Source organism: Prosopis cineraria, unplaced genomic scaffold (assembly GCF_029017545.1).
Source record: "Prosopis cineraria cultivar Desert tree isolate PC_DT_omini unplaced genomic scaffold, ASM2901754v1 PC1, whole genome shotgun sequence".
NCBI classification, from domain to species: Eukaryota; Viridiplantae; Streptophyta; class Magnoliopsida; order Fabales; family Fabaceae; genus Prosopis; species Prosopis cineraria.
In genome coordinates this window covers 38,660,199-38,684,413 of record NW_026555332.1, presented here as the reverse complement: position 1 = coordinate 38,684,413, position 24,215 = coordinate 38,660,199, and the positions used below count along the sequence as shown (strand labels likewise).

The 24,215-nt window shown below is 33.7% G+C and overlaps 1 protein-coding gene across 3 annotated transcripts; it reads right to left on the bottom strand.

Annotated features, from left to right (window-relative positions):
* Positions 1-8,971: 8,971 nt before the first annotated feature.
* Positions 8,972-16,464, bottom strand: LOC129317044 (nuclear poly(A) polymerase 1-like). 3 transcript variants are annotated; one of them, XM_054961378.1, is made up of 12 exons: positions 15,745-16,464; positions 15,587-15,664; positions 15,263-15,370; positions 14,379-14,441; positions 14,130-14,291; positions 12,882-12,995; positions 12,695-12,757; positions 12,253-12,582; positions 11,470-11,634; positions 10,116-11,063; positions 9,432-9,502; positions 8,972-9,306 (listed from the first exon to the last, which is right to left on the bottom strand). In XM_054961378.1, the coding sequence occupies exons 1-12, from the start codon at positions 15,862-15,864 to the stop codon at positions 9,300-9,302; spliced, it is 2,229 nt and encodes a 742-aa protein (XP_054817353.1). In that variant the 5' UTR covers positions 15,865-16,464; the 3' UTR covers positions 8,972-9,299. The 3 variants fall into 3 exon arrangements, with proteins under 3 accessions (XP_054817353.1, XP_054817348.1, XP_054817362.1); XM_054961373.1 differs by having other exon boundaries at positions 8,972-9,299; positions 15,745-16,463; XM_054961387.1 differs by lacking the exons at positions 15,263-15,370; positions 15,587-15,664; positions 15,745-16,464 and having other exon boundaries at positions 8,972-9,299; positions 14,130-14,287.
* Between the last annotated feature and the right edge of the window lie 7,751 nt (positions 16,465-24,215).

Sequence of the window (24,215 nt, the reverse complement as noted above, 5' to 3'; positions counted from 1 at the left end):
GATTTGCATTAGTATTTTATTATTCTTTATTAATTTTAGAGATTTATAAATAGAGTTAAGATTCCTTTTGTAAATAGTTTTTGCATTTGAATAAGAATTATACATTTTTCTCTTCCTTCTCCTTTCTCTCTTTTCTCTCTTCCCCTCTCCTCTTTCCTATTTCACATTAACTAGTACTAGATCCTAGTTACATCTCCCTTCCTTACATGTGAAATCTACTCTTAACATGTGTTGCTTGTGCCTGTTACTCTTAATTCATTCAGATTGTAGTATTGGTGTTTTCCAGCCCCATTCACGCCATTTTGTCACACTAGATCTTCCTTATAAGGTCTCTCCTACTAAACTCCAATTATCTTTGAAAACCAAGGTAATTATAGGACTAATCTAATTGGATTACTAAGTTTGTAAAATTTTTATAAATAGGATTCCAAGTTTTTTAAACTTTTAAAATACTCTAAAATACTTTTATAAATCAAAATCAAAGTAGAAAATATCTATAGAAGCATATGATATCAATTTATATCAAAGTATTTGCAAATAAGTTTGAAAACAACATTTCAGCACATAAACAAATGAAGTACTACAGCTTGTCTCTTGTGCGCCACAGCACTTCACTCTTTGTGCCATGTGCTCTGATGCATTACATGATTATGATAGCATTTTTGCTATAAGTGACAATTCCTGGGCCAAACTTCTGATATGCCCTATCTCTTTGTTCAATATTTGATTGAGGTGATATAGGATTTCACAAAAAGATTTCTCTGAGCTCTAGCTAATAACACTGATCTTACATTCAAATCATTTTTCAATTAAAAGTTAGACAGCCATTTTTAAACTTACTCCTTTTTAACTTAACACACAACTTGGGTGTCTAATAACTAAATCAAAATGCCAAAAAGTTGATATTACCCCTTAGATCATACTTAATAGCTCCAAAAAACTTATGCAACACACTATGACAACCAAACAACACATATTTCATATTTCTAATGCTCAAACCGTTGATCATAAAAGCATAAGGGAGAGCCAAATTCTCATAAATCATTACTTAATCCATAATACCCCTACATTTACATATCTCTTTACTTGCATTTGTATTTTAGCCTTATATAACTTTACAACCATACTATATATAACCCAAAGAACAAAATACATTTTTAAATCAATAATACAAATAGCCAAAAATCATATGATAATATAGTTGGCAAATATCAATTAAAATACACATAAATAAATCTATGAGGCTTATTATTAGGATTTTAGTAGAATCCTATGCCTCTGATAGCTAGTCCCTGTAATACTGAACAGAGAGGGGTGAGTACAACTACTTAGTAATCAAGAAAAATCTAACTTATACAAATTCATGTTAATCAATTATAAAGAGGCAATGACAAATACACAACTTTTACAAATATAATTACTTTTCAAATATATTGCTACAACCACAATTACTAGCAACCATGCGGCCGAGCGTAGACATATATCAAAATTCTTATCCATTTTGCATATCAAACACATGAAGTTACAATACTAACAACCATATGCCCTATTAAACACATGTTAGACCATAATAGTAACAACCATGTGATTGATATATGATATGTATGATCACTATCATCCTTATACTTTTATGATACCTTCGACATGAAACCGATGGCTATTTAGTAGGTTACATCTAAAAACTTGGACTACCCAAGCCTTTCACTTGTGAGGAGCTGCCCGACCAAGGCTACTACACTAACTTATAAGTTACGATTTCCCTAATACTAACAACTATAGAGTGTTATACCCCTAAGCTAGCATCCTCATAAACTAGTAAAGACTAGTTAGGTTTGAGTCTCTCAAAGAATTAGTGGGATAGTCCCTTAACAATAGTAGGACAATGACTACTTTTCAATTCTAATGGCTGGTAGCCAGGCTAGCTTTCAATTCGAACAATAAGCAATTGATATTTATAGCATCTACTCCTCTTTTTATAGGCAAACTCCCACCTCATATGATCATGCCATGCACAAACATTCAACATGTAGCATGTAATTTTATATATCAATCTCATCATAACATACTCATTACTATTACCACAATCATACTCAACACATATCTCAATTCACAATTTTTCTTTTTCATAGGCAACCATATACACATTTTATGTCTTCTCACAATAACACTCATACAAAACATATATTTTCACAAATGTCATTCACATTAATTTCATTACATCATATAAACTAATTCAAATTGCCACAACTTGTATCAAATGTGGATTTACAAAACATATCATGGTTTTCAAACAAATTTTTTCAACATATAATTAATTAATAAGAAAATATACAAATTATATATTCCCCTATTACCTCAAACCTTTGAGAGGTCTAAAGTTTATCTCTCAGTTACAAACACTTTTAAAGGTCCCATTAGCTTACATGGTGCCAATTTGTTAGTAATCTACAATTAATCACATCAACAATCATCAATATCCTCATTAGGGTAATTTTCACTATTTACTCAACACTCCTAACTCACAGAATCAGAACCTCTCACTTTTAAACATATTTATTAGATTTATTAGCTCCATTTAACTCACATTAGTCCCAATGCACCATTAAACCACCATTAATGGCATTTCCAGTCATCCAAACACTTAAATAAATGCTAATTTTGGGTATTTATGTCACCCACCAACCAAATACTCATGTAATCAATAATGCTAGTTTTAAATGACCTAAACAACCCCTATTAATTTTATTTAAGTCAATGGGATTGAACCCATACCCTATATTGACCAAAAATCAACTCTTCTCTTTAAACCCTAACTTAAAAAATCTCAAAAGAGAAAAAGAAAGGAAGATTAAAGCATGAGAAACTTATCTTTAGTGTTTAAAAGCCTCAAAATACTTTCAATGCTTTAATAATTCATGCCCTAACAAAGTCTCACATGCCTTCTCCATTCCCCCTTTTGCTTTTTTTTCCTATTTTTCTAACTAATCCACAGTCTCTTTACTATCAAAATTTGATTATACGCTGTAGCACATGTCACATGCACATGGCATGTGACACAAAGAGGGGTATTTCGCATGTAGGTGAATCGTGCACCGCGACATATGATGCATGCAACACAACATGCAGCACAGAGGCACTTTCTCTTATTTTTCTCTCATTTTAAGGTTTGAGTGTCTCAACTTTGCTTCAAACTCAATCCTAAGGCTAAAATTACAACCCAAAACATTCATTAGCTCTCTATAACCACACATCACATTAATTTACCTTATCAATCTCATTTATCTTAACTTAATCAAGGTTAAGTTTCCTAGATGTTACATTCCTAAAGTCACAAATCATTTCATGAGGCCATTGGGCTAAATAGATTTATTTATCAGCTTCCTTACATCACACTAGTAAGGCCTAATTAACCCTCTATTTATGTACTGTGACTTTTAGCATTTTTGGAGGTTTAATTTAAAAATTTTATTTATTTTGGAGCCTTTTTTATTTGACTATTTTGTAGTCTCAATTTCATCTAGTGTAAAAAAAAGAAAAAAAAATTTATAATTATTATTCAAATGTTAAAACTATTTACAAAAGGGACCCTAACTCTATTTATAGAGATCAAAAATTAATAAAGCATAACAAAATAATAATGCAAATCCACCTACAATCAATAGAATATGATAAGATATCTAATTAGTCTAGATATCATATTTTATTTGACAATACTAAAAAGATAACAAAGATAATCTAGATTTACGTAGATATCTTATTTTATTCAAAATAAATAAAATATAAATGCTAAATCAAATAAACTAAACCCTAGATATTGAATCAAATCTTATAAAATAAACCCTAAATTGAATTAAATATAATTTTCATCATTTTCCCCCGGTTGAAAGAACTCTCCACCGGAGAGGTGAATAGTTAGTAGTTGTTGAACAAAGTGAAGTCAATGTTATGGAACTGTTGTAAAGTGATATATGTCTAAATTAGAATGACCCTTCCAACGGACAAGGTTGGAGCTGTGTACTTGCAAGGTCATCAAAGAGTAAAAAGGTGGCTCAAAAGTACCTCAGTAAGGAACAAGATCCTCGGCATTAAATGCTAGACTAATAGATATATTTGGAGGTAAATCTAACAAACAAGCATTGGGTCCCAACTTTTTAGCAATGCGAAAAGGGCCAAAAGCACGAGCATATAACTTCTTGAGTAAATTTCTTGGGAAGCGCTCTGGACATATATGAACCATAATGGAGTCTCCAACATCAAATTCTTGGGAATAGTGATATGCGTTGGCAGCTAATTTATATATATCATTACTTATTGTTAACTTACATCTATCTTAGCATGAAGGTTATGAAGGCGATAAGTAAAAGCTTCGACTGATTTAGATGTATGGGTTATAAGAGGAAAGGGTAAGAGGTCAATAGGCTATTTGGGGCTATACCCTTGAATATTTTGAAATAGACTGGTACCAGTAGGTCGATTGACCAAATTATTATAGGCAAACTCCGTGACCGCCAATACCAATCCTAATTTCCTAGTTTATCATTGATTAGACTTTAAGCATGTGATGACTCTCTATATTTTTATATATTTTGAAGAGTTTTATTAATCCTTTAAAAAGTCATCTAGTTATTTTTGTTTTATTTTGGTGTTAGTTAGCTTGCCCTGTAAATATTTTGTTGATTTTGTTGATTTTGTTTTAGAGTATTTTCTTTTATTAATTTGAGTCATTTTAGATTTTGGGAAGCCCTACAAGAACTTGGAAGAGGTGAAGAAGAAAAATATAATGAATTTAATGAGAAAATTAAATTGTTATGATCTCCCGCTATAGTAACCGCCACAGCAGGTCAGTATTATAAGGCAAATTCCAAACCAAAAATAGAGCCCGTTACACAAAACCTATAGCATCAGTTTTTCTATTTGATAAAAGAGGGAAACTAGGATTTTTTGAAGGAGGCTTCATTTCTTACATTCTCTAAAAGTCCAGAGGTGATTTTGAATCTTGGGAGCAAGATAACCCATCATCATTTGCATTCACATTTCCATTAAGTTTTTCTTCATGTTTCTCCTTCTTTCTCCTATGTATATGATTTGGTCCCATTATTATGTTGTTTTGAGATTGTATTTAGCTATGTGTGCCTGAACCTTGATGCTCTAAAGTCCTATGAACTCATTTGTTCCAATTGTATCTTGATTTATCGATTACTTTATGATTAATGGATGTTTTATTTTTTTAATTCTAGTTTTCATTTATGTTGCTTGATAATTGGCCACCATTAAGTGATAATTTAGAGGAATGGAATGAACTTAGGAAAGGAATTTCTGTTTGGATCATTGGGATTGAATCCTTAGGATTAACTATGATTAATTTTCTTTTAGGATAGGAATGTACCTAAAGGACCTAAGTGGTTAGAAAGGATTTAAACTTAATGCTCTTAATCTAATTTCAGCAAGAAATTGTTGAGTTAAAATTAAGTAGGATTTTGAATAATCAAAAGATATTCAAGATTAATTCTAGTATCCCAACCTTTAAAACTGAAATTAAAATCAATTTAATTGGTAAGTTGAGTGCAATGGAGCAAATAAAGGATTAGAACTCTAGAATGCTTTCCTAATCATTTCTTGACTTTAGAGTACTTCAAAATCTTAGTTGCCTACTTTACAATTTTTTTTATTTTTAAATTGAATCATTCACCATTATAATTTTCTTGCTTAACTTGAATGAAATTGAGAGTTTAGTACCTATTTGCCAATTTAATTGATTATCTGTGGGACCGGCCTTGATGCATTACTATATTACATGTTAACCTATACACTTGCAGTGTCCATTTAGTTTTTGTGTGCATCAAGTTTTTACATTTCACCTACACTCTGATTAGTGACCTTAGTTTCACCATTTCCGAAGGGTCTTCTAGAAATAAAAAATTTGGCATCCTATCCGAAGCAATAGAAGTAAGTAACCTGTGAACAAAGACAATTTCCTAAAAAAATAGCTTAGCAAGATGGGAGGCATCAGTGGTCTTGCTGCATGATACAAAGTGAGCAATTTTCGATAGTCGATCAATTATGACTAGAACTAATTCATGCCCTAATACAAAGTCCATGTTAATATCCTTTCAAGGTGCTTAAAGAATTAGTAAGGGCTATACCACCCTATATTTCTTTTGTTCACCTTAGCAATATGTCATGTGCAACATTAAGCCAGGATCCTAGCAACATCTCACTTAAGGGAGGGCCAATAAAATCTATCATATATTAAAGCTATGGTTTTCTAGATACCAAATGTCCAGCTAACCCTCTAGCATGTAATTCCCAAATGAGAAAGTCAAGCATCGAAATATGAGGGATACACAGTCTAGATCCTCGAAATAGTTACCCATCAAGGACCAAGAATTCTGCATGTTCACAATGATGACCCTTGTTAACTTCTCAATATCTTCATAACTCATCAAATAACATTAAAGTACTTACTATCCTTCCATTTGCTCTGCCACCAACATATTGCACCCTTCCTTCCTTCATTAATAACAATCTTTCCCCTATATGAAAGATAAAATATTTCTTTCAGTTCCTTACTCATAAGGATGTTATATACACTTGCAATTTTCAACATGGAAGGAAAAAATTCTGTCAGCAAATAATTAAAACATGATTCTATAAAATTCTACATTATGTGTCATAAACCTCTGCAATGTGAGCAATACACTTATGAGAGGAATAAGTAGAAAAGCAAATACTTGGTTTAACCTCTTTTGATCTCTTTTAGCAACAATATGAAACTCAAACAACCAAACTCTATTGTCACCAAATAAGAACTGAAAATCAAACAATAGCTCACGATCATCATCGAATACTTAATGAACTAACCTAACAATGTCATGAACTTGGAGATCAAATGTAATCGAAGCTTCATCGGACTAAATGGAATGTTGGCTTAGAGACGATCACATGTGAAGAGTGGGAGAATTGTTCAATTTTTCTTTTCTTTCATTGAGGGCAATTTGGTAATTTGATCATCCAAAAGTAATGCCAGCCAAGGACCATGTTTCAAAAATTTACCCAAATCCTTGTTGGCAAACAAATTCTTAGTGAGGCTTTTTCGGACAATTTTCCTTGATAAAAGGGAATGATTAGCAAATAAAATTTACTTCAACCGGGTTTATCAAAAGGCCGTAACCATTTACGTGTAAGGTTTCGTATTAAATTAAAGCGTCTTTGAATGCAAAAAAGTGTTTGGAAAAGCTATCCCTAATTAAACTTACCCACTTAAATAGCTACATAAAAAATTAAAATTAATTAATTTGCCTTCCTATTTAAAGAAAACTAAGTAAAAAGTAAGGGAAATAATAATAAAATCTCTTCAAATTAGACAAATGATAATCTAATTCTTTGAAATGCCATAATTCTATTAAAGTCTCTAAAAACTTCTGTATCAATAAATTTTAAAATAAAAAAATTATTTTTTTACCCATATTAAAAATAACAATCCCTAATCACAACTTTTGCTTAAGTAATAACAACTTTTATTCTGTGAATTGCAATAATTGAATAAAAAATTACAACTTATCAAGTGTATTTTCTATCTCAAAATAACAAGTCTCCAATTACAACTTTTGTTTTGTGAATTACAAGAGTTGAACAAAAAATTATAACTTATCAAATATAATTTCTGTTATTAAAAAATAAGTTATCAAAATAACAAGCTCCAATCATAACTTTTGTTCAAAAATAATAACTTTTATTTAAAGAATTATAAAAATTGAATAAGAAATTACTTGTCAAGAAGGGTAAAATAATCTTTTTAATTTAAAACTTATTAATAAAAAAGTCTTTAAAAATTCTAGTAAAATTGTAACATTTTAAAAAATCAAATCAATTATAATTTAAAAAATTTATTGTCATTTTTTAAAAAAAGTAAATGCCTTTACTTCTTTTAGGATTTAACTTTCACCCTTGAATTACGAGGGAATAATAATAAAATGAAAGGGATAAGAAGTCATTCTTTTTAGAAAAATAATGAAAAAGTAATCATGAAAATTTTGTAAAATTATAGACAATCATTTTTCCCCTTTTGCTAACTAAAGGGACCGAGTTAAATGTTCAATTAAAGAGGATAGCGGCTTATCCAACAGACGGCTAACACTCAAGATTCCCAAGTTTGAAGCTACTTTGTTTTCTCTTTCATACAATTTATATTATTTTAATAAACTTTCAAGTTAATCTCGATTTTGCCTTTCCAATTATTAGGTACAAATCTGGATCGTGTGAAGTGTGTAGTCTAAAATGTAAGCTATAATAGTATTTCTTATATGTTCAAGATAAAAAAATTACTCTAATATAGCCCCAACCTGTTAAACAGCAAACAAATTATTTCTTTAATGTATATTACAGTTTAAATAAGTCAAACTGTTGACCCAAAAAAAAAGTCACACTTATTTTTTTTAATATATTGTATATCAATTTGAAATATTATTTTTATTTTATAACGTTTTTATAAAACCAATAATTTAAACAAGCCAAACTTATTCAAGTTAGAGTTAAAATATTATACCTTTTTAAAAAAACCTATATAATTAAATCTGATCCTAACTTTTTTTAACTAGATTTAAATTAGCCTGTCAAATTTGACCAAAATTATTTACTTTACACACATAAAACCAAAAATTCCAACAATCAAGCTCAATTCGAACCGAATTTACTTACATCGAACTTAAAGAATTCTACTCTCTTTAAAAACCCATAAAACCAAGCCAGGTCTTTACTTTTTTTGGACACGTTCGAGTTAGCTCATCAACCTTAACCTTAATTATCAGCCCTATGTTTTTATAAAGAGACGTCATTTAAATCTCAACTTAATCCTGTGGAACCCCTGCTACGTGCGGCCAGATAGCAGACCAAAGCATTTGCCCAAAGGTTCCGTCTGATTTCTCAATCTCCAGTCCTCATGGTAGGCAACATGCAAACAAGAATCAACAAGTGAAAAGAATAACAAATTTGCAATTATGAGCCCATTAATACGGGACGATGGAAAGTAAGCATTTCAGATAACATGTCAAGGACGTGTTTCTCTCCTGGTGAAAGCCGACATCAATTTCAATTCTAATGTCACAATAAGTACAAATTTGCGGCTTTTCCAGCTCAATTAGTTTTACAGCATCAGCATTATTATAGAAGAAACAAATAAGCTATATATATTAAAGGATCGCTGAAAGTCATTCCCCGTCCGCCCGGCTCATCTGCAGCTAAACTTTAGACGTATCTAAGAACTTTTGTCCGCAGCTTTGGCCAAGGAGGTGAAGTTAAACCTAAGAACTTTCGATGGTCAATGAAACAAAAAAAGCTTCATAAAAACATCAACTATAATATAATCCCCAGGTCAAGTGCATATGCACGAAAGTTATGACAAAAACCCATTTCAAAAAGAGACTGTTGTTTACCTAATCAGAGACTTCTTTTGGGGCACAGGCGCTGGAGCCCCACTTACTGACGGCGCTGTCAGCTCAACAGGCTGAGTACAACAAATGAGAGGAAAAATTCAGAAATGTTTCCTTTATTATTGATACCACGTGGAGAAGAAACTATACAGCTTTCAGAGAATGGCCCTCCAACGAAAGAGGATAGGACATGGCAAAGGCAACAGGAAATTACAATTTACAACCTTTAGAGATGGAGGATTCCAGTGAAAGTAGAGCAAGAGAAACATAATCCAGCAAGTGACAGGAATAAATGCAAATTCCAAACTAAATTATCATTTCATAGAATATATAAAATAATCGATTTTAATAAGAAAACCTCATGATATAATTATACTTCATTAATACCATATCAAAAACTGTCGCTTTTTGTTTGGAGGACATTATGCCATCAAATTCTATAAAGAATATTAAGGACAAGGAAAACAAAACTGTCAAGCATTCAAGCAGCCATTACACATGCAGCAAAGACACTGGATAAAACTAAAACAGGGACTCACGTAAGCTGAGCAATTTAACAATATCGTAGCAAATACTTTGATTTGACATTGGTTTTAAGACAATTGCAACAGATGAGAAGAGAAGGATTAACATCCACTGAAAATTCCAATATTTAAAAGCCGAGTTAAGGCAAAATAAGAGGTTAACCTCAAGTTCATCCAAGCCCCCACCAGATCGTAAATGAGTCGAATGAATCATTTCCTCGCTTGAAATAACTGGCTCAGTTGCCACTACAGCCTTCACGTTTAAAGAGTCTAAGCTACTTTTCCCGTCTCCCCCATCCCCTTTCACTTGATTTTTATACTCAAGATCATCTTCAAGCTCATCTGGTTCTTCTGAAAAGGCTTGGTGTGCATCATATGGACCAGACATAATCTTCTCAATTGCCAGCTTTTCTGCTTCTTTAGAATTTGACATATCAGAAGCAGCATGTATAGGGTTGACTTGTACATTGCCTCTTCCTGAACCATTAATCTCACTCTTCTCAGATGATATCTCCTCTGGAAAATTCAAATCAGATTTCTCACCCTTTTGTCCCCCAATAACATTGGCCTCTGAGTTGTGTTTTATAGAACAAGAATTGGCAGTGCTAATAGTTATATCCTCTTGAAGTTCCCTACTGGAAGAAGGTAAAGATGCCACGGATTTGGAAATTCTCAAGTTATCATCAAACTCATCGTCTGCTCGCTTTCTCTTTTTTTCATCATCTGTTCCGCATGCAACTGCCCTACCTTCAGGACATTTTTCCTGAATATGGCCAGAGACCTTCAATTCTGAACTCCGCTTGCTATCCCAAGTTACTTTAGTTGGGCGGGAAGGGCGAGCACCACCAGGAAATACAAAGGTAGGTAAAGTCCGACGCTTCACATGGGATACATGAATTTCCATTCCAGGTTTCCATAAATTGTACACGTTGACAGAGTGCTTAAATTCTTCAACAGTTATCCTTATATCAAATTGTTCACCTTCCTTAACTGGAACTCCTTGCTTACGTTGCAGACCCATGAAGTAACTACGGTGGAAAGGTCTGGATTTGTCTGGAAAATCACCAGGATGTGGATGGCACTGAAGCATCCCATATGTGTGCCTCTCAATCTAGTTTTCACAGAAAACCAAAGGAGGTTATGTATGAACAAAGAAATAAAGTTACCTCCACATATCAACAAATAGATTAAAAAAACACTTGTAAAAAAGAGGCAAGAGAGAATATGATAGGATCAAAAGAGGCATGTGGAACCCACCCTTAAAAGCATGCCATCAAGGTGGACGAGCCACACACTTTAAGTATTATATCAAGCATAATAATGAATGATAAAACCTGAGGATGTGTGAGGAACCTATCCCTAAAAGCATGCTATCAATGGGGAAGAATCATTCATATTAAGTACCATACCAAGCATTTTTCATATTACTCAATGCAAGATTTAAGCATCCTGTACTACCAAATCGATATCAAAATAACAATAAATAATAAGCATACAAAAATTATACAGTGTTTCACCTTTAACGTCAGTTGACGAAGGCGAGACTCAACCCAACCTTTCCATTTTCTAAGATCATCAGCATTCTCTGCACTAATGTCTATCTGTAGATAATTCTTATAAGCTTCAAAAAAGGGATAAGGCTCAAAAAGGGTATCCCAATCAGCCTTGCTTGCCTCCATAGCCTACAAATCCCAGAAATATCAAATTTATACAATTCAAATGTCACAAAAGAATAAATATAAATGCGATCACTAAAAATGTCTGCCAGAGTTATTTAAAAATATTGATCACCCCACAAGAAAATTGTTTCTCCAACGATACAACTTGTATAGTACTGAATTCAGTACCTCCTTAACAACTTCAATGTAAATACAAGCACATTTTCATAGAAACTAGAAACATGAAATTACCAATTCAAAGTTTATCAACGTTTATAATACCCAACATCCAACACAAAGTAAATGACCAAAAAAAAAAACACATAAAACACTTGTATAGTAATTCAGACTCTTCCTTCCCAGCTTTCTAGGACAGACTTATTGCACTAAAGTGCATCAAGTAAGAACAACAAAAGCAGTGAAGACCGAAGAAATATCATAGTTGACCAAAGTCATCAAACAATGGTATTCAATTTCCACGTCTAGCATAATTTTGACAATGTGGGAACACCAACTTTTGGGTCCCCATCATAGGATTGAACCATAGATACAACAAACTTGTACACTGAACAAGAAATTTTGAGCAGAATTATTCAAGGTTTGGCCAAAAAGAGAATCATTTCTCGTGCCATAAGATCATACCTCACATATTTCACTTCCCCTTTGAAATTCCTCTGACATAATGCGCAAAGTACTTGATGACACATTGTAACTGGAGTTCATACAAGGATAAGCAGGGGTAATTATCGGCATTAGATGATATCTATCCTTGGGATATTTTCTAGGATCCCAAACTTGAAGTCCAAGAGATCCTTCTTCAATATTGCAAAGCATTACTGGATTTGGCCAACGCCACTGAGTGTATACCCGGAAAAATCGAGATACTAACATATTAGGGAGGGCATTGGGATAAAGCTGGCATATTCGAGCAACAAGCAATGCCCAATTTATACCACCAAGAAAACCTGAAACCTGAGAAGAATTTAACAAGAAATCCCATTAGATACATCAGAAAGATCACAACTGAATACATCAGGCCACAAAGGAAAAGGAAAGCAAACAATGTGCAGCAGTGTTGCCATACATTTGAATAAACACCTCGGCGCTTTGCCCAAAATCTCATACATCTTAATGTCGTTCGAAAATTCTGCACTTCACAATCAAAATTTCAATCAACAATAAATGATACCAAAAATAATAATAATAATAAGAAGAAGAAGAACAACAACAACAACATGAAATATATTTCCACACCAAATCTATTCCCCTACCTGAATATTTGGAACCAAACGCAAAATTTGATCAGTAACCCGACAACCATTAAGACTACGAACAGTTTGCTCATCTGCATTTTGTAATATTGAATCCTGTGATATATCTAAATCCTGCACCCCAAAAAATCGAGTATGACTAAGCAGTAAACATAGACAAATACAACCTGTACGAAAAGAAAAGTACTCTCCCCATACCACAAAATAAGCTATTGTTAACTAATTTATATTTCTCAAAAAAGTTGGTTAAAATCTTGATTTTTAAAAATTCATATCTTTCCAATTGTGCCCTTGAGTATAATAAATATTGCAATTGACTTATTCAAAACACCATCATTAATTACTTAATAAAGTAAGGGTGTAAACGGAAAAAAATATATATATAACACCTACCCAATGCCTTATATTTTGGACAGAGCCAAGCTTCTAGAAAACAATTTATATTGTGGTCAAGAGGGAGTGTGTTGCAGTGAGTATGCAACAAAAAAAGAGTGAAGATATATTGCCACATTAGGCCACTTTTGATGCCCTCAGACTTCACAATTTAACTTTATACCATTAAATGTCTTAGAAACGCTTTATATTTTTAAATGAAGGCTGTGCTGTCAAGGGGTTGACCGCATATGTTTCATCTTCTATTTCCACAACCACAATATCGATATCTGGGAATACAATATTGGCCTCGAATACGACAAAGGGCAACAGGATTAGAAGGCCAAATTACATAAAATCTCACTCAAACAACCAAGGCAAAGCAAACAAGAGCAAACTTCAGAATCTCACATGTCAAAAGCAGCAATCACTGAATAAGTCCTGATCTCAAAAGGTTAGTGATATTTTCTATTGGGGTATTTTAAAGATTTGATCAATCTTCTTTTGACCCTTGATCAACTATTCCAGCCATTTCATTGAGAGGGAGAGAACTGCCTATATAATTTGATGGAACTGATCACTGCCTTTATTTTCAATAAGTCCAACCTGTTCCTCAAACTGAGTTAGCTAGAATTTTTGAGTCTTCAGTAAGGTTAATACTACTTAGGACTCTCCATTAACACATATATGCATCTAAGTATGAGGTTGCCAATAGTGTCGTAATGAGGGGTTAAGTTTTAGGATGGGTTAGAATGCATATCACATATCTAGAAGGTTTGTTTTGTCCATTCCTAAGGGGAAAATAAGAAGGACTGGAATTTGACAAATAACAACAATCGTGCATAAAGCATAATCATTTTTGCATCAGCAACTTACTTCTGGAACAACCCACAAAGATAATTTTGCATAAAGGAGATCTATGGAAACACCATTCAACTTGAATTTCATCACTGGAACATGTGCATCAGGCACAGGGTGCAATTCTGTTACTTCTGGCATCTCAGATAGCATATTTTGCAGCTCACCAAAAAAATCTTCCTAAGGACAAATCAAATAAAAAATTTAATTGACATAGTATATGAACATAGAAAATTATATTTTCACTATAAAATGCACTGCTCATACCTCTCTGCTTGCATGTCTAGGGCCCACACAAAGAGTGTCTATATCTGCTCCAGGACCATGCACCTAAAAAATATGGGAGGCAAAGTTTAAGAAGGGAAAGTGATGTAAACCAATTCAAGGTAATGTATACTAAGAGTTTATAGCTAGTCAGCTTTGTTTGTGGTTCAAACATCAAAATTTCTAAAAATAGTTTATTGTGATGGGTGTATGTGAAAGAGATTATAGTTTATCACACAGACCTTCTAATGTTCCCTTGGAAATTTTCAAAAAAGCCTTCCTTAAAATCAAATTTTCAAGAGTATTAAGCAATCATTTCAAAAAAATGATGATCAAACTTAAATGCAAAATGACATGAACTGTAAATAAATTATCATGTCACATCTCATTTCTAATAGTAGACAAAAACGGAGACAAACAGGCATCTCTACAAATTAGTATTTTTCCAAAAAAAATAATGAACAAAAATAAATTCAAATTAATCATAAAGTCTACTCTCCATAGATATCCAAAAAAAAAAAAAAACCTAGACAAAACACACCAAGACCATCACATGCATATAATCAAGCTCAAACATGACGTCATGTCATACAACAGCACAGGTTTCAAAAAGTCAGATAACATCTACTCAGATCCTTAGATCTCTAAAATATGCTAGAGCCAATGGTTCGCAAAGGGCAAAACTTTGTTTCCTGCGCCAAACTGTGAATTTCATATATTCTACAAGATATAAATACAAGCAGCGTGCCATTTGACTTTGGAGTCCCCATGATCCCTCCCCCTTCCTTTGGCCAGACAACCCCAACAAGCATACAACGAAATAACAGCACAGACAAAAATAGATAAATAAGAGCGCCAGAGGAAAAAATTATGAAACAGCTTCGCACCCCTAACCGATAGGAGCCAAAAGTAAAGATCTTGGCATTTGCTTCTTGCACCAGTTGCTCATTGAGTCCCTTTGCACGGCTAATGGCTTTAACCCAAATCTTCACAATCTAGTTCATAGTACAAAAGCACGAACGGAATAAACAAAATGCATGGGAAGCTCCTTCACATCCCCAAGAAGGTAGGAAGAGAAATGCAAATACAAATTCAAAGAATGAAGTATACAGTCCCTCCAGCAAACTTCAGCTCCCGAAATGCCATATATATATATTTCAACCTGATTCCTTCACAGGATTAAAAATGATATCAAGAAAATTTAATTCAACCTGGTCTAGCCTGCCAAGCACTTCTTCCCTGCTCACAGCCTCCTCCTGACTCTCATAAAGTCCCGCGTCTTGCAAATACTGAACAGCCAGAATCCAAACTGAGTATGAAAAAGCTTACAAAATGTCTAAAAATTAGGAACATGAAGTGTGAACAGAACCTTCTCGAGTTCACGGGTCTTGATGACATCGCAATCAGTTGGCCCACCCAATGAAATGGGTTCAGTAATGCCTAATCGCGGTTGCGCGTTGCTGCGATTGCTCAATATGGGACTCCCCATGAATAAATTGATACTATTTTTGTTTATTATAGCATATATTTTGCGTCAATGATAGGGAATTATCAGTTATAGATGGTTTATCACCGTCTCTTTCCCAGAAACATAAATAGATGGACAAGATGAAGGGGGGGAAAAACACTAACAATGAGATGATTTTTGATTATACAGTATCGGGGGAACATTCAAAGCTGTGTACCTTGACCATAAAAATATAAGAGAAAAAATTACAGAACAATTGGGAATCAGTTCCTTCCAAACATGACCCAAAAAAAAAAAAGTACAAAACCACTACAGGGGATTTCAATTCGGATAAAACCGTAACCCTAGAAAACTATATAAACACCAAGCAATCATGGATCCCATAAAATGTTATGGCACGCGATTAAATCTTGAAAAATCTTTGCCTCCACCAATTCTTGTGGGTGTAGTACGTCAGCCACGGAAGAACCTCAAATCTCCAGTAGCTGAGATGAAAACCTGGAAGAAGTGACGAGAGTTTGTGAGTGAGAGAGAATGACAAAAAGACTGCAGGAATAGATAAAGAAAAGGAGGGTTTGCTTTTTGGTTCACTGTTGGTGAAAACGCTGGGAAAATCAAAAAATGACGATGCCAAACTCCTATTATAAAATTCACGAAGCATTAAATGGCTGGGATATTTTTATATGGCCCAGTAACATAATCCATGGTTCTAAAAATCAATAGTTACGCTCATTTTTTAAGACATGATATAAATAATATTTTCTCGATACACAATGCAGATAACGATCGCAGCTAATTGCTGCCAATAATGATCTTCCTTCCTTTTGCTTTTCCTCTTTTTAGAAACTCTAAATAAAATGCACCAAGAGTAATAGATAAAAAAAATTATAATAAAATCTCACATACCAGACTTAAATACTATCAAATCGCATGAATAAGATAAATTATTATGAAATCTCATGATTTTTAGGGGTAAATAATTTTAAAACTGAAATGATCCATTTGCCCTTACTGATTAAAAGGGAAAAAATGAAAGAAAGAAGAAAGAAGACTCATTTTCACACGTGATATAGGCATCCGGGGTTGTTATGGTGCATCTTGCGATCGTCTTCCAATGAGGCACGAAAGGATCATCTTATAACTAGAAAACGAACCCATTCTTATAATCATCTTCAGTTTGAGGTATGTAGGAATTTATGAAGGAAGAGGGCCGATGTTCGAACCTTCTTGTATCTAGCTTTGAGCTTCCAAGAATCTAATAGTGTGACCTCACGAAACTAAGTAAATGATGAGATTAGTTTGCACATACTCTTTATTGATCATTTAATCTAGTGTTATATTTTAGACCTTATAATATGTGTGCTATGTGATGTGAGTTATATGGGTAGGGGCCAAAATATTAGTGCAAATATGATTATGATTATATGCGTACTTGTATTTAAATATGATAACATTTGATATCGAGAACCACCCCCATTTGTTTTTGGAAATCATGGGGTTGAGTATTGGATTTGAGCTACTTGTGATATTAGTATGTTGTGGTGTGTTGTATAGGTTTTCTTGAATCTATTAAGTGTGATCTAGGTACTAGGTTGAGATTTTTGCACTTGGGTTGAGTTTTAAACACCTAGGTTGTAACATCCCGAAATTTTAAGACTCGAATTTATAAAAATAAAATAAAATAAAATATCTATAATTAAATAAAATTTAGAATAATTTGGTAGAGGTCCAGAGTTTGAATTTTACTAAGCAAAAGTTTAGTTTTATTTGATTTTTAACTATAGAAAAATTACCAAAGTTGACCCGGGCTTTTGTGCAATAATAAAAAATGTTGGGCCATTTCTTGTAATTTTCCCCAAACTTTTAGATCAGCTTTTATAAGAGGAAAAACAGACCAGAAACGTAGAAAAGAAAACAAGGAAAGGAAAGGAAACACGTGAGAGAGAGAGAGAGAGAGGAAGAAGAAAGGAGAAAAGAGGGAGTTAGGCTCGGATCTAGGAGTCTTTGCGACCGTTGCGAGCTCGGCTACACGATAGGTAAACTTCCTACTTCAATCCTCTTCTCTTTCTCTTGATTTTCTTCAATTTTTGGAAGAGAAAATTTTTAAATTTTGATCCCAAAGGCTTTATTCTTGTGAGCTTTTGTTTCTTTGGATCTTAGGGAGTATGTTTTAAGTGGATAATTGGATGAAAAGAGGTGTTTTGGGCACAAATTAAACCCTGAGAAATTAGGTTTTTGCTCTTCAATGGTTTAAGCTTATTGATTTAGTTAAAATTTTGCTATTTGAGCCCAATAAGATTTAAATTAAGGTTTGGTTTTCATTATAAGGGCTAATGGTGAAAGTTGGTGACACTAAGTGAAGGTTTTTAATTGATAAAAAATTATATAAATTGAAAATTAGCCTAATGATGGCTAATAAATGGTTTTGGTGGTTAAGTGATATTATGTGAATGGTTGGTTTAATATATAGACTATTGGATGGATTATGCTCATAGACCCAAGTTGTGTGGTATGAGTTATAGTCTTCATTAATGCTATTTGACATGATAAGTGATGTGGATCACTTATATGTTGTAGGGATTGTTGGTGGAATTTGTTCGGAAGTTAAGGAACAAGCCAAGTTCTATTTTGTACAAAAGGAACCCTTTTGGTACCAAAGGGTTGAGGTAACAGGGGAAATTTATATTTTCTATTACTCTGTTTTAGCTATTTTTGAATAAATATTACTAGCTATCATGCATTATATGTTTTAAAAGATTAAATGTGCTTTATAAGGGGTTATGGGGTACTACTTTGATTATAGTGCAAATATGTTTTTTTAATTGTTTAATAACAATGTTTTTATGGAAACGAGATTTATAAATGTTATACTACTTTAGAGTGTTGAATGGTCAATATTCAAGAAAGATAGACAAGAGTAAAAGGCATGATCTTGGTGGGAGTTCACCAATGAGAAGGTGTGGATTTTTGATATTTTATGGCACACTGTCAGTACTCAGTGTTGTCTTACATATTGTGGGCTCAGTGCACTAAAGTGGTTAGTGTATTGAGTGTTCAACACCTCTCAGTGGGGGAGGAAATTCGACATATGAAGTGTGAGGTTTAGTGCCTAGGCCAAGGTAGCCCTCACATGGAGAGTAAGTCGGGTTGGCTCTGGGAGGGAATTAGCTTTGACTGCTCAGGATTCACGTCGAAGGGGCATAAGCGGTTCGGTGGATTAGATCATGCCTTAGACTATGTTTTGTGCCTGTGGAGATACAAGTAGGTATAAGGTTTACCTGCGAGTTAAAGAGTGTCAGGGGGCATTCTGTTAGTCATAAAAGGCCATACTGGCCTAGGTCATGCATTCATACATTTTAAATGGCTAAATTATATACTATGTTAAATTTATTATTCATTTATTTGATTATGGCTTACTTTGTAATAATCAATGTAGATTTCTCTGTTACTGAGACTGTGGTTGTCTCACCCCTTTCTTTTCAATATTTCCAGGCCCAGGTGAAGGATCCAGTGGTGGACGGGAAAAGGAGCAAAGCTAGGGGTTTGCTTGTGATTTGTAAAGAACTGCAACCCCTTTCTTTTGAGCAAATATATTGTAATGTATTTAGGATTAGGGTGCCAGTAGGATATGATTATGTATGTATGTGTGAATATGTGTGGATTGTGTGCTTGTGTATGAATTTTTGTCTGTTTGCAGACTTGTGGCTAGGAAACTTGGTTATGGTATGTGGTTTTGATGGATTTACTTAGTAGACCAAATTTCTATTACAAGCAGATATTTATTTTGATATATATGTGATTTTATAAGTAAATGCAAAGTGGTTGCATTGCAAATGATGTGCTATGAGCAAACATATACCTTGGATAGAGAGAGTGGGTGCATGGGCCCCACAAGGAGCTCTGAGCCAAATGAAAATGTTTAGCATATGTATTTATATAAATACATGGTATTAAATTGATTTGTGACTACCCTTGTATGATTTGTGCATTTTGGGGGTTTAGGGTCAATTTTGAGAAATGGCACCTGGGTGGTCAAATTTTGATATATGAGGGTTTTCCATCATTTGAATGTTCTATCAGGTGTTTTTAGTCTTATTTGACGTGTCCAAAGTGTTCCCACAGGTTTGTGATCATTAGGATGAGATTTGGACAATTTTGAAAATGGTTTTTTACCAAAAAGCTGCACTTTTGCATCCGGGTGTCCAAATCTTAATCCGACCGTTGGATTTCTCTAAAATTTGGGTCACAAGTAAAAACTTTTATAAGCTTTGTGTGGCTTTGGAATCACATCGATCGGATATCGGACGGAGAAACGACGTACTTCAGAATTTGGTCTGGAGGTGCTGTCATGACAGCTACAGTGTTAATTTTGTAACCTGCACAAAATTAAATCCGTCCATTGGATCTTTTCAAAATTTAGTATGCTAATATTATTCTTTAAAAAGTGACATGTGGACTTTTGAATCACTCCGATCGGAGGTCAGATGATGAAATGGTGCACTCCGAAAGTTGGTCCAGAAGTACTGTGACAGCAAAAATAATCAAATTTTTAACATGTCTAATTTTAAATCCGACCGTTGGATCTTTTTAAAATTTGGTATACTTATAGTACCCTTTAAATGTGATGTGTGAGCTTTAAAATTACTTCGATCGGAGGTCGAATGATGAAATGGTAATTTCTGGAAGTTGGCCCAGGAGGGCTGTCATGACAGCAATTTAATGCTGTCATGACAGCATCTTTTTATTTCACTTTCGTCTAGCTTGCTTCCGCGTGCTATAGGTAGAACCTATAAACTTTTTTTAAAAGGCTTTAAATATTTACTTTGCAATTGTGTATTTGCTTAGTGATTTAAATGATTTGTTTCCTAAGTTGGTTTTAGGATTAATTCCTTAACCACACTTAGTTTATTTGAATTGTGTGATTTTTGGATAACATTCGGGGCAAGTGTTACATAGGTTGTTGTAAAGTGTAAAAATGTAAATAGTTTTTGTTTAGATGTCCAACTCTTTAGTATGAAATAATTTGAAAATAAAATTAATGTCATTAGCTAGTTCACTGAAAAACTTTTTGTGAAGACCTAGATCACCTCAATTGGATGTCGAACGGAGATTTGAAGCACATCGTAAGTTCGGCCCTAAGTCTATCATATGATCTCAATATACTGTCATGTTTTGTGCAATGTGCTATAGCGTATGGCACAAAGAGAAATTGGCCTCAGTGCACAATCCCTTGGCCTTAGCAAATGACTTAGTTTGTTGGTTTTTGACATTTTTGACCCTATTTTTCTATGTTTTCCAGTATAAATAATATATCATGCTTTCGTATGTTAGCTAATTGTAAATTAAACTAGTTTTCCTTTAGGTTGTGTTTGGATAGGTGGATTTAAGTTGGAAATTTGAATTTGAAATCTCACATTTGAAAAAACTTAAATCCTTTGTTTAGATTTAAAGTAAAATTTCAAATTTTACATTCCATATTTAAATTTAAAAGAAACTTGAAATATTGGTTAAACTCAACGATTTGAATAGCCAACATCCAACAGGATTAGAGAAACAAAGCCGAATGGGACTATGGCACTAGGGATGACTAGGATGGGACCTCCGACTTTCACTAGGACCAAGCCGTCACGACAAAGGGGACAGGATGACTAACTTCCACGGGGACCAAATCAACGGCTACAATAGGGATGGGACAGTTGAATACCACCAGGACCAGGCCGACAGTGACGACGAGGACCGAATGACTAACTTCAATCCGGGTCAAACTGACGAATACAATAAGGATCAAATAGCTGACTTCCATTAGGACCGACCGACGGTGATGACGGGGGCCTCACGGCTGACTTCCACCAGCACCGGACCAACGCCGGGATCAAACGACCGAATTCCACCCAGATCGAACTAATTACGATAATGGAGACCAAACAATCAACTTCCTTGGACACTGGACCTTACCAACGATGACGATGACAGTGACCAAAATGAAGGCAATGGCGACGAATGGTGGCTATCTGATCCTCGATCAGTGGAAGTTGGACTTCTAATCATCGTCGTCAGTCCGGTCTCAATAGAAGTGGGCCGTCTTGTCCAAGTCATCACTGCCAGTCTGATCCCTTTAAAAGTCAACTGTCCAATCCTCGTTTTCATCGATCTGGTGTCGGGGGAAGTCAAATGTCCAATTTTGATTGTTGTCGTCGATCTGATGTTGGCAGAAGTCTGCAATCCTATCTCGATCGTCATCTTTAATTCGGTCAGTGGAAATCAGCAATCTTATCCCGATCATCACCGTTGGTATGATCTTGTGAAAGTCAGCCGTTCAGTCTTAGTCATCGCTATCGGTCTAGTATTGGTAGAAATCGGCCGTCTGGTCTCGGTCGTCACCGTCGGTCTAGTGTCAGTGGAATTTGGCCGTTCAATCTTAATCATCGCCATCAGTTTGGTGTCGATAGAAGTTTACTATCCGATCTTGGTCATCATCATCATTCCAATGTTAGTGAAAGTCAGCCATTAGTCCCGGTCATCATTGTCGGTCCAATCTTAGTGAAATTCAGCTATTCGATCCCCGACATCATTGTTAGTCCGGTACCAGTAGAAGTCGGACGTTCAGTCTCAATCATCACTGTAGGTCTAGTCCTAGTAGAAGTCGGTCGTCTTGTCCTAGTTATCACCGTTGGTTCGGTCCCAATGGAAGCCATCAGTTCGATCCTGGTCATCAGTGGTAGCTTATTTCTATTAACTTTGGCGGTTCAGTTCAATTACCATTGGCAGGTTGATTAAGCCTTCATGCATTTAGGTCTAATTACAAAAAAGCTTGAGTTGGGATTTGAAATAATAGAGATTTAGAAAGGACTTCAAATTACAAAGAGATTAAGGAAAATTTTGAATTTGGGTCAAACCCAAATCCATACACTTTTAATTATCCAAAAAAAGAATTTGGCTCAAATTCATGTGTATCCAATCATAGCATTAGATTTAATGTGTTTAGATTATCAAAATTTAGGATCTCATCTTAGTAATATTATGTTTTTATGTAAAGTTTGATTATGTGAATTTTTAAAGAGTTTAAAATACTTGGTTTTGGGCTATTCTACTATAGTAAAATTTATTCTACTATAATAAGGGGTTTTCAAGTTATAAATTGTTTGCTTTAAACATTTTAATCATAATAGACCTTTGAAATGGTGTTTTCATTTTTATTATGGTTAGTTTTTTTTTATAAATGTTGTTAAAAATATATTTAATAATGGTAAGGTAACTGAGGAATTAATCCTTAATTAACATGGTGATTTTGGTTATATACTAGGATAACAAGAGCAATGTTACACTACTCTTTCTCAACGATGATACCCACTCATTTCATGTGCTTGCTTTCTTTAGGCAAATTGACCAGCACATTATAAAAAAAATTATTTAACAAAATACTACACATTCAATAATATTTATCAAGATACTATAAATTAAAAGTTGGCTTCAATGACATCAAGTTCACTTTTTGTTTTTTCGTGCCAAAACTGCATAACTCTATTTGTGTGAGACCAAATTTTGTACTAACAATTTAAAAAAATTGTGTCAGATGTCGCAAGCATTTTTTATTATTTTTACACACCCCTCACTAGTGATTAGCCTATACTCTCTTCACCCTCTCTTTGCAATCACTCACCCTGTCTTGCAAGCATCTCCCCCGTTTCGAGTGCTATAATTTAGCCCAACTTAACAAGCTAATTTGAATGGTTTTAGTTTGAATATCTAAAATTTTTATTATTCATAAAATAAAGTTAAAATTAGATAAAATTTAAAAATATTAATTTTTTAAAAACATTTAATTGATTATAAAAAAAATAAAATAATATAATATTTAACAATTTAAATATTTGGGCCATTTTAAAAAATATTTGCCAAAATATTATAAATTAAAAATTGGCTTCCATGACACCAAGTTCAGCTTTGCGTTTTTTTTTTTTTTTTGTGGGTGTGAGAACCATATAATTCGGTCTGTGTGAAACCGAATTTTGTATTAATAATTAAAAAATTGTTTGTCATATGTGGTAGGCAATCTTGCTATTTTTTCCCGCCCCAGTTAACCATTTATCTCCCTTTTCTATCTCTCAATAACTCTCCTCCCCTCTTACAAGTACCACCACCACCTCTTATGCATACTGCAGGAAAGATTTATTATTTAGTACTTATAATGTTGACATGAACTTTGTAACTGAATTTTTATAATTTCAATTGAATTCAGTTTTTAAATTTTGATTATTTTAACTTAATTTTTATAATTTTAAAATGGTGTAAATATTCAAATTGTTAAATATTATTTTATTTTATTTTTTATGATCAACTTCAATGCTTATTTAAAAAAATTAATATTTTCA